The 12122-nt window shown below is 44.8% G+C and overlaps 1 protein-coding gene across 1 annotated transcript in view; it reads right to left on the reverse strand.

Annotated features, from left to right (window-relative positions):
* Nucleotides 1-12122, reverse strand: part of LOC311150660 (neurocan core protein-like) — a gene marked incomplete at both ends in the record, with an annotated part of 81228 nt that overhangs the window by 39850 nt on the left and 29256 nt on the right. The window contains one exon of the mRNA XM_084188158.1: nucleotides 1430-2764. Within this exon, the coding sequence (XP_084044284.1) occupies nucleotides 1430-2764 (1335 nt within the window). The remainder of the gene's footprint in view (nucleotides 1-1429; nucleotides 2765-12122) is intronic.

The raw sequence follows: 12122 nt of genomic DNA on the forward strand, positions 1-12122 counted from the left end.
TTTAACTGTTACCCACCATCTTCAGTTCTACATTTATGTATCACATCGCAGTCTCTGATGAATACACAACATATCTACAACATGTTGACAAGATATCTACAACATGTTGACAACATATCTACAACATATCTACAACATGTTGACAACATATCTACAACATGTTGACAACATATCTACAACATAGCTACAACATATTTACAACATGTTGACAACATATCTACAACATATCTACAACAACATGTTGACAACATATCTACAACATATCTACAACATGTTGACAACATGAACTGTTGCCAAGAGAGCAAAATAAATCACCACAGGAATGTGTGATGCAGCAGGAATGACGGCTGATGCACCAGGTACAAGCCTCATTCACTATCAGGTGAGAAACAGCTCTGGAGAGAGAGAGACTGAAGCAGGCGCTTCCTGAGCCATCCCTCCCTCCCTCCTCTTTCACTATCGCTCTCCCGCTCCCAGCAGTGGCCATGCTATCTGCTCTAGTGGTCCTAGGGCTCCCGAGTGGCGCAGCGGTCTAAGGCACTGCATCTCAGTGCTTGAGGTGTCAGTACAGACCCCCTGGTTCAATTCCAGTCTGTATCACAACCAACCGTGATTGGGAGTCCTATAGGGCGGCGCACAATTGGCCCGGTGTCGTCCGGGTTTGGCCGGTTTAGGCCGTCAAAAATTTGTTCTTAACTTAAATTTACATTTTACTCCTGAGTGGCGCAGTGGTCTAAGGCACTGCATCGCAGTGCTAACTGTGCCACTAGAGATCCTGGTTCGAATCCAGGCTCTGTCGCAGCCGGCCGCGACCGGGAGACTCATGGGCGGCGCACAATTGGCCCAGCGTCGTCAGGGTAGGGGAGGGAATGGCCGGCAGGGATATAGCTCAGTTGATAGAGCATGGCGTTTGCAACGCCAGGGTTGTGGGTTCGATTCCACGGGGGGCCAGTATAAAAAATATATATATATATGTATTCACTAACTGTAAGTCGCTCTGGATAAGAGCGTCTGCTAAATGACTAAAATGTAAAATGTAAATGTAATGTTAACTGACTTGCCTAGTTAAATAAAGGAAAAAAATTAAAATGTACAGAACACAAACGTGCCGTGAACTTAATCAGGGGACTATCTACGGAAGCATGACTACCTTCCTATTCCCTAGTGGGAGTACATACAGGATGGGTCTGGAACGAGGAGTTCTGTAGGTCGGAAGGCAACACGCTATTATCTCTGAATTGAAAAACACATTGAATAACAGCATTGAGGAAACAACATTGTACAGAGATCACCGTGACTGAGGCCCTGATGGTTAGAAATATGATGCTAGTGTTTTGTTCAGCTTTGTGTGCAAATCTTTGGATAAAAAATAAAAAAATAAAAACATGTAATTGATTTATTGATTAACTGACAGACAGACAGGACTTACCAGCTGAGCCCAGAGTTCCGTTGCTTCGGTTGAATCCGGCACCTCTGCCACCCTCCTCGTCCACGTTGCTAGACAATCCAGAGCCGAGTGAGTGAGACAAGGCTGTATCATCCTCCACTGGTGGTCCGGAGGGCACCTCCAGGGGCCCCCTCTCCATCCCCTCGCCTCCCCTCTCTCCAGCTCTCTCCGCTGGGACCCCGGAGCTGCCCTGGCTGACTGAGGCTGAGGGTGGAGGGGCTGGAGGTCCAGCACCTGGTCTGGATGGAGGGGAAGAGTCTCTGCTGTCTGACACAGCTGTGGAGCTGCTGACTGGGGGTTGGGTTGTGCTGCCACTGGCTCCTGACTGGTTCTTCCTCGTGGTTCTGTCGTTGGATGGAGGGACTCTGAGTTTGGGTTTGGTGGTTCCAAAGGGGCTACCAGTAAACTGGATCTCCCCTCTGGCCTCGTCGGAGTCCCCCTCAGCACTCCCTTCCTCCTCTTTCACCATCGCTCTCCCACTCCCAGCAGTGGCCATGCTATCTGCTCTAGTGGTCCTAGTGGTAACCTCTTCCATTCTCCTATCAACTGGCTGGGGCGAGGTCACAACCATTGATGGGGTCACTTGGACCCACGTCCCCCCTTTGGGCTGAGTGTTGTCTGGGACAACCTCCCACCCTCCAGGGGTGGAGGTGGAGGCAGAGGACTGGCTCTCTAAGGCCGGGGTAGAGGTGTGCAGGGCTGGGGAGGCAGATGGCTCACCAGAGGAGGATGATGGCTCACCAGTGGAGGATGATGGCTCACCAGCGGAGGATATTGGCTCACCAGTGGAGGATGACGGCTCACCAGCGGAGGATGACGGCTCACCAGCGAAGGATGATGGCTCACCAGTGGAGGATGACGGCTCACCAGCGGAGGATGATGGCTCACCAGCGGAGGATGACGGCTCACCAGCGGAGGATGATGGCTCACCAGCGGAGGATGATGGCTCACCAGCGGAGGATGATGGCTCACCAGCGGAGGATGACGGCTCACCAGTGGAGGATGATGGCTCACCAGCGGAGGATGATGGCTCACCAGTGGAGGATGATGGCTCACCAGTGGAGGATGATGTCTCACCAGTGGAGGATGACGTCTCACCAGCGGAGGATGATGGCTCACCAGCGGAGGATGACTGCTCACCAGTGGAGGATGATGGCTCACCAGCGGAGGATGATGGCTCACCAGTGGAGGATGATGTCTCACCAGTGGAGGATGACGTCTCACCAGCGGAGGATGATGGCTCACCAGTGGGTGGTGTATCATCTAGGTCCCCCAGTCCTGAGCCATCCCACCACCCACCACCCCATGAGGATAAACCTACAGGGGGAAGAGAGGGAAGAGGTTAGAGGAGGCAGTGGGATATTGAAAGAGGGAGAGAGAAGGAAAGATAGGATAGAAAAGAGAGAAGGAAGGAGAAAGGAATGAGAAGATGGAAGGGACAGAGATGTAGGGAGAAAGAAAGAGAGAGCGAATGCGAGAGCGAGAGAGAGCGAGAGAGAGAGAGAGAGAGAGAGAGAGAGAGAGAGAGAGAGAGAGAGAGAGAGAGAGAGAGAGAGAGAGAGAGAGAGAGAGAGAGAGAGAGAGAGAGAGAGACTTGCTTTGGCAATGTAAACATATGTTTCCCATGTCAATAAAGCCCCTTAAATTGAATTGAATTGAGAGAGAGAGAGAAAAAGAGCGAGAGAGAGAGAGAGAGAGAGAGAGAGAGAGAGAGAGAGAGAGAGAGAGAGAGAGAAAGAGAGAGAGAGAGAGAGAGAGAGAGAGAGCAAGAGAGAGAGCGAGACCTTCTGTCTGAGGACCAACTAGGGTCACCCAGCCACATAATAGTACACACAGGCACAAACGACCTGAGAGCACAGCAGGAAAGGAAGGCCACAGCACGCAAGGGAGTGATTGAAAAAGCTTCTGCTGCCACAAAAATACTTTCAACCTTCTACCATACAACGGGTAAACGCAAGTGTTTCCCGTGACTGTGGAACATTTTACATTTGGCTTGAAATTCAAAAGGAAATTATCTCCACAGAGAAAAATGTCCTCCTGTGTGCTACCTATATCCCCCCACTGGAATCCCCATACTTCAATGAATACAGCTTCTCCATCTTGGAGAGGGAAATCAATCATTTCCAGGCCCAGGGACATGTACTAGTCTGTGGCGACCTAAATGCCAGAACTGGACAAGAGCCTGACACCTTCAGCACACAGTGGGACAAACACCTACCTGGAGGTGACAGCATTCCCTCCCCCATATGCCCCCCTAGACACAACTATGACAACATAACCAACAAAAACGGGTCACAACTCCTGCAGCTCTGTAGCACGCTGAGCATGTACATAGTCAATGGTAGGCTTCGAGGGGACTCCTATGGTAGGTACACCTATAGTTAACCTCTTCATCACTAGGCACCTGGCTAAAGTGCCTGCCTCGAAAATGCATGCCCAAATTGAATAGAGTATATCTCCAAAACGACAAGGGCTATCAACATAATCTTGGTAGCAAAAGAAAGGTAACACATGGGAGATGTGTCTTGAAATGAAATAATTAATGTGGGTATTACTGTGTCAGAGTACATGAAACTAGAACACAGCATAAATTGGGAGGTTTTGATTCCGCCTGAAAGTAACTCCAGGTTTTATAGGGAATGCTTTATTGGACTTATGCAGCTGCAGCCCCTAAACACTATGGGACCATAGCCCAATATCTGACGAGTACTTATGTGAAGTTTGATGCCAATAAAGTAAAGTAAACCAAAGTTGTAGGGGTTTTAGTTGAAGTATGTTTAGGCGGATTACCAAATGGAGACATTTGGGTAGATTTGGGCACCATTAGTGCCATTTGACTTTTATCAGGTACCAGACAGAAATAGTCATTTTATTTCACTAACATGTGAACATTCCATCAAAATACAATGGTTTTGATGTTGTTTCCAATGTTCTCCCAGACCTCTATACGTGTTCCCATTAAAATAAACCATACAATGGGAAAGTTTGACTCCAAACTGAGCAGATTTATTAGAAACTATAAACAACAAATGTAAAAACAAAAAGTCCACACATCCCAAAACTATAAACAATGATATGGTGTCCTTGGGTGGGTTGTCACACAAAATGTAGATGCTTTTTACTCTAAAACTTGCTGTCGTGCCAATCCTTGAAACAGTTACGCTTTGACGTAAGGCACAAAGGGGCTTGGCACTTCCTGCAGTACACAGGTATTTTCACTTTGGGGATGCCAACATCCAGACGTCTCCTACAGTTCTTCCTGTCTTTGCTGGCATCATCACCATAGTATTCTGGCATGCAGGATGTTGGTGGTGGTCGTGGTGGAGGTTGTGGTTCAGACTGTTTAGCAAAGCTCACCATTTCTGTGAGTAGCTTTTCCCTGAACTTCTTCTGTGTGTACGGCTTAGTGGGGTTGTTCTTATGGAGTTCTTTGTGAAGTAGGAAACTATTTACAACAGCAATATCAACAAAATGAAAAAGAAAAGTCTTGTAACATTTCATTGTCTTGTGGTGAACACTGTAGTATCCACTCAATGCGTCGGATAAATCCACTCCACCCATGCTCCGGTTGTAGTCGGCTACCGCATCTGGGAAGGACACAGTTTTAGTCTGCCATACACCACCCTCTTTTACCTTCCTTTTGACAGTTTGTCCACTAAATGCTTCATGTACAGTAGAGCACATGGTTACCTCACGTGTGTCCATCCATTTTTACAAATAATCAATTTCCTTTGCGTATCCACTGCAAATCTCCCCTTTCTGCTTTCTTGGCAGGTTGTTCCTTTTGGTTTGTGAGAAACCAATCCTGTTTGTTCTAATTGTCCCACAGGCACCAGTGTTTCTTCTACGTAGTTCCTTAAAAAGGGCAGGGCTAGAATATAAATAGTCTAGAGTGTAGACGGAATGGCATCCAGTCCATAACTGAAGTGTAGCTTAGTCCCTGGCCTGGTGTGAACACACTCTTTCCTTCATAAACAAAACAATTCCACGTATAAGCAGTATGAGAGTCAGCCAGTACAAATAATTTATACCCCCACTTAGTGGGCTTTGCTTTCGTATATTGCCGCATCTCTCATTGTTAGTGGTATCCAAGCGAATTTCAGTCCGGACTGCAGTCTTTTGGCAGCATTTGCATTAGTGTTGCAAATTATTGTGCGGACAACCGAAGTGCTAAAAAACAGTTGAAAGAGTGAAAGGGGAGACCATGACGCAGTGGTGTCGATTGTGGGGCCTGGGACTCTGGTGGGCATAAACCGGATTGGGTCTGGTCGTTCATCATTCTCTTCTCTATTATGCCACCTATCTTCTTCTTCCTCTTCTTCCTCCCCGACTCTTGGAGTGGCAGGCCTACCTCCACCACGCTTACTTGGATGCGCTGACTTTGAGAAAGCTTTCCCTTTTCTTTTGGGTTGAGGGCTCTTTACAGGGGACTCAGTGTCCGATGAAGACCGTGGCCGAGGGAGGGGAGCAGAAGTGCATTGTCTAGACAAGCGGCCAGGCTGAGGAAGAGGAGGCTCTGCCTGAGGAAGGGGAAGCTGTGGCTGAGGAGGCAGATGCTCTGGCTGTGGCTCATCACCCCTATAATCATCTTCACTGTACACACAAGACAAAAGAGAAAAGAAAATCATGACTAAAACACACTTGTATTCATTCATTGACAAATCTGACTCAAAAAGTCAGATATATAAAATAAATAGTTAGAACTATGAGAATGTTGACTAAAGTGATAATTCAGTGGCAAGAAATAAAACACATAGCATTCTATTGTAAGTAAACTTGCATGTGGGCCTCTAAGCTAAGATAGCGCTAACTTAAATTGAGCTTCAGTTACTCAAATAGATATTTTAGAATGTATGTTTTGTACTCATACAATAAATTAGTAATAGTAGTATTAGAAGTAATAAATAACAATGGGATTACATACTCTTCTGATGCTTGAGTAGGGCCCTGGACACGATAACCTTCGTTCTCGTCGTTGGGGTCTGGTTCGTCCGGTCTAAGCAGGTCCTCATCGTCCGATTCAGAGTCAATGGGGATACATGGAGTCCAACTTTCATCTGTTACAATTAATAACGCCTCTGTAACTGTATATTTGTTACTAGAGCCTGCCATATTTTTTATAAACTTTGCGTTTTCCCTCTGAAATTCAAGTGCTGTTGTGCGCACTGCGTAACCGTGCGTAATGCAGCAAGTCAACTAATATGATACAATGAGGTGCCCACTTGGATATTTCAACAACCGGTTGGTAGATTTTGACATGTGACCCCTCTATCGAAAGCTCTGGATCAGTATAATTAAATTAGCACAATTGCAAGCCACTGGGATTGCATCATATATCCAGAAGATGGGGACAAAACAGTGCCTGTTGTGATTGAAACAAACTACTGACTTCATCTTCAAACACATTGTAAAACAATGTAAACTCATTGAAATCGACTCGGAATGAGAGAGAGACACTAGAGTATCTTTTCAAGTGGTTTTATTTGATCAGACACTACTTTTGGTAACAAAAACAAGGTAAGACACAATTTGTTGTTGTGATAAAAAAAAATGGAAGTTTGTTATTGACGTTCTTTGATTAATAGTTTAGTGAGTGTTGGTCATTGAGGAACATGGCTATCACTGTTGGAATCTGTGAGCTAGCAGCTTTCGAATTGTGTATCGTTTGTGTAGATAAGTTGAGAAAAATAAGTTATCTGTCTACGAATATACAGGCATGCACAGTTTCAAAATACAGTACTGGTATTGCTATATGCTTATATATTTGCTTGGAGTCTGAATATTATTTCATTTGGGCAACAACAGTTTAGCTAGATTCACAGTTGAGATGCTTCTCGTTCCAGTAGTGTATAACATTGAGGTATTCACATGTTTAAATACCATACTACGTCATTGTTTACGATTGCGGGAGGAGTACCCCGGATATGGGGAACCTCGGGCTGAAGAGGTTAATCTCTTGACAGTAGTACTGTACACTACTTTATCACTGACCTCAACCCAGAGTCTCTCAGAGCGTTCACAGTCAGCCCACTGACACCCCAATCAGATCAGAGCAAAATCACAATCTACTTGAACAGAGAAATACTCAATCATGAGGCATCAAAGCCAACGGAAATGCATAATATTAAGAAATACTATAAATGGAAGGAAAGTAGTGTGAAAACCTTCCAAAAAACTATTAGGCAACAACACATTCAATCCCTTTTAGACAACTTCCTGGATAAAATGTTTCACTCTAATAGCGAACTTGGCAGTAGAAAACCTAAACAGTGTATTTGACCTATCACCTTCCCTATCAAATCTAAAAATGTCAAGCAGACAACCTAAGAAAATTAACAACAATGACAAATGGTTTGATGAAGAATGCAAAAACCTAAGAAAGAAATTGAGAAACCTATCCAAACAAAAACATAGAGACCCAGAAAACCTGAGCCTACAACTTCACCATGGTTAATCACTAAAACAATACAGAAATACACTACGGAAAAAGAAGGAACAGCACGTTAGAAACCAGCTCAATGTAATTGAAGAATCCATTGAATGTAACTACTTCTGGGAAAATTGGCAAACACTAAACAAACAACAACACAAAGAGTTATCTATCCAAAACGGAGATGTATGGATAAACCACTTCTTCAATCTTTTTGGCCCTATAACAAAGAACAAACAGCAAAAATATATACATGATCGAATACAAATCTTAGAATCAACCATTAAAGACTACCAGAACCCACTGGATTCTCCAATTACATTGAATGAACTACAGGACAAAATTATAAAATCCATGTACACAAACAACAAGTGTGCGGTTAAAATTGGCAAAACAGACACATTTCTTTCCACAGGGCCGTGGGGCGAGATAGGGATGCAGCTTAAGCCCCACCCTCTTCAAGATATACAGTGGGGGAAAAAAGTATTTAGTCAGCCACCAATTGTGCAAGTTCTCCCACTTAAAAAGATGAGAGAGGCCTGTAATTTTCATCATAGGTACACGTCAACTATGACAGACAAAATGAGAAAAGAAAATCCTGAAAATCACATTGTAGGATTTTTAATGAATTTATTTGCAAATTATGGTGGAAAATAATTATTTGGTCAATAACTAAAGTTTCTCAATACTTTGTTATATACCCTTTGTTGGCAATGACACAGGTCAAACGTTTTCTGTAAGTCTTCACAAGGTTTTCACACACTGTTGCTGGTATTTTGGCCCATTCCTCCATGCAGATCTCCTCTAGAGCAGTGATGTTTTGGGGCTGTCGCTGGGCAACACGGACTTTCAACTCCCTCCAAAGATTTTCTATGGGGTTGAGATCTGGAGACTGGCTAGGCCACTCCAGGACCTTGAAATGCTTCGTACGAAGCCACTCCTTCATTGCCCGGGCGGTGTGTTTGGGATCATTGTCATGCTGAAAGACCCAGCCACGTTTCATCTTCAATGCCCTTGCTGATGGAAGGAGGTTTTCACTCAAAATCTCACGATACATGGCCCCATTCATTCTTTCCTTTACACGGATCAGTCGTCCTGGTCCCTTTGCAGAAAAACAGCCCCAAAGCATGATGTTTCATCCCCCATGCTTCACAGTAGGTATGGTGTTCTTTGGATGCAACTCAGCATTCTTTGTCCTCCAAACACGACGAGTTGAGTTTTTACCAAAAGGTTCTATTTTGGTTTCATCTGACCATATGACATTCTCCCAATCCTCTTCTGGATCATCCAAATGCACTCTAGCAAACTTCAGACGGGCCTGGACATGTACTGGCTTAAGCAAGGGGACACGTCTGGCACTGCAGGATTTGAGTCCCTGGCGGCGTAGTGTGTTACTGATGGTAGGCTTTGTTACTTTGGTCCCAGCTCTCTGCAGGTCATTCACTAGGTCCCCCCGTGTGGTTCTGGGATTTTTGCTCACCGTTCTTGTGATCATTTTGACCCCACGGGGTGAGATCTTGCATGGAGCCCCAGATCGAGGGAGATTATCAGTGGTCTTGTATGTCTTCCATTTCCTAATAATTGCTCCCACAGTTGATTTCTTCAAACCAAGCTGCTTACCTATTGCAGATTCAGTCTTCCCAGCCTGGTGCAGGTCTACAATTTTGTTTCTGGTGTCCTTTGACAGCTCTTTGGTCTTGGCCATAGTGGAGTTTGGAGTGTGACTGTTTGAGGTTGTGGACAGGTGTCTTTTATACTGATAACAAGTTCAAACAGGTACCATTAATACAGGTAACGAGTGGAGGACAGAGGAGCCTCTTAAAGAAGAAGTTACAGGTCTGTGAGAGCCAGAAGTCTTGCTTGTTTGTAGGTGACCAAATACTTATTTTCCACCATAATTTGCAAATAAATTAATAAAAAATCCTACAATGTGATTTTCTGGAGAAAAAAAATTCTCAATTTGTCTGTCATAGTTGACGTGTACCTATGATGAAAATTACATGCCTCTCTCATCTTTTTAAGTGGGAGAACTTGCACAATTGGTGGCTGACTAAATACTTTTTCCCCCCACTGTATATCAACAAATTGGAGAGGGCACTAGAACAGTCTGCAGCACACGGCCTCACCCTACTAGAATCTGAAGTCAGATGTCTACTATTTGCTGATGATCTGGTTCTTCTGTCCCCAAAGAAGGAGGGCCTACAGCAGCACCTAGATCTTCTGCACAGATTCTGCCAGATCTGGGCCCTGACAGTAAATGTCAGTAAGACAAAAATAATGGTGTTCCAAAAAGGTCCAGTTGCCAGGACCTAAACATCAGTGCTACAGGTAACTTCCACAAAGCTGTGAACGATCTGAAAGACAAGGCAAGAAGGGCCTTCTATTCCATCAAAAGGAACATACAATTTGACATACCAATTAGGATCGGCTAAAAATACTTGAATCAGTTATAGAACCCATTGTCCTTTATGATTGTGAGGTCTGGGGTCCACTCACCAACCAACAATTCACAAAATGGGACAAACACCAAATTGAGACTCTGCATGCAGAATTCTGCAAAAATATCCTATTTGTACAACGAAAAACACCAAATAATGCATGCAGAGCAGAATTAGGCCGATACCCGCTAATTATCAAAATCCAGAAAAGAGCCGTTCAATTCTACAACCACCTAAAAGGAAGCGATTCCCAAACCTTCCAAAACAAAACCATCACCTACAGAGAGATGAACTTGGAGAAGAGTCCCCTAAGCAAGCTGGTCCTGGGGCTCTGTTCACAAACAAACAGACCCCACAGAGCCCCAGGACAGAAACACAATTAGACCCAACCAAATCATGAGAAAACAAAAAGAGAATTACTTATTCAAGAAAGATCAAGTGTAATATATTATAAAAATAAAGCAAACTGGATGGAATATGGGGAAAAATGCACCAAATTATTTTTAAATCTTCAACACAGAAATGCTACCAAAAATAATTTTCTGAAATTGGTTCCAAATGACGGAGTCACCCATGATTCACCAAATTATATTTTGAAGGAAGAGCAAAGTACTTTAGGCATATGTTTTCGTTTCAGTAACTTCCATCTCCTCTAACTGAAGCTAATTGTAAATTCTATTGGTAATATAAAATTAACAGCCATACAGAAAGACTAATGTGAAGGCTTGACCTCATCTTTACTAGATGCTGTTCTTCTACTAATCTCACTGCAACTCCCCTCCAAGTCTCCGACCACTACTTTGTATCCTTTTCTCTCTCCCTCTCCTCCAACACTACTCACTCTGCCCCTACACAGATGGTAATGCGCCGTCGCAACCTTCGCTCTCTCTCTCCTGCTACTCTCTCCTCTTCCATCCTATCATCTCTTCCCTCTGCTCAATCCTTCTCCCTCCAATCTCCTGATTCTGCCTCCTCAACCCTCCTCTCCTCCCTTTCTGCATCCTTTGACTCTCTATGTCCCCTATCCTCCCGGCCGGCTCGGTCCTCCCCTCCAGCTCCGTGGCTTGATGACTCATTGCGAGCTCACAGAACAGAGCTCCGGGCAGCTGAGCGGAAATGGAAGAAAACTAGACTCCCTGCTGACCTGGCATCTTTTCACTCCCTCCTCTCTACATTTTCTTCATCTGTTTCTGCTGCTAAGGCCACTTTCTACCACTCTAAATTCCAAGCATCCGCCTCTAACCCTAGGAAGCTCTTTGCCACATTCTCCTCCCTGCTGAATCCCCCCCCCCCCCCCTCCTCCCTCTCTGTGGATGACTTCGTCAACCATTTTGAAAAGAAGGTTGACGACATCCGATCCTCGTTTGTTAAGTCAAATGACACTGCTGGTCCTGCTCACACTGCCCTACCCTATGCTTTGACTTCTTTCTCCCCTCTCTCTCCAGATAAAATCTTGTGACTTGTGACGGCAGGCCGCCCAACAACCTGCCCGCTTGACCCTATCCCCTCCTCTCTTCTCCAGACCATCTCCGGTGACCTTCTCCCTTACCTCACCTCGCTGATCAACTCATCCTTGACCGCTGGCTATGTCCCTTCCGTCTTCAAGAGAGCGAGAGTTGCACCCCTTCTCAAAAAACCAACACTCGATCCCTCTGATGTCAACAACTACAGACCAGTATCCCTTCTTTCTTTTCTCTCCAAAACTATTGAGCGTGCCGTCTTTAGCCAACTCTCTTGCTATCTCTCTCAGAATTACCTTCTTGATCCAAACCAGTCAGGTTTCAAGACTGGTCATTCAACTGAGACT

This window comes from Coregonus lavaretus (genome assembly GCF_964263955.1).
Source record: "Coregonus lavaretus genome assembly, chromosome: 23".
NCBI classification, from domain to species: domain Eukaryota; kingdom Metazoa; phylum Chordata; class Actinopteri; order Salmoniformes; family Salmonidae; genus Coregonus; species Coregonus lavaretus.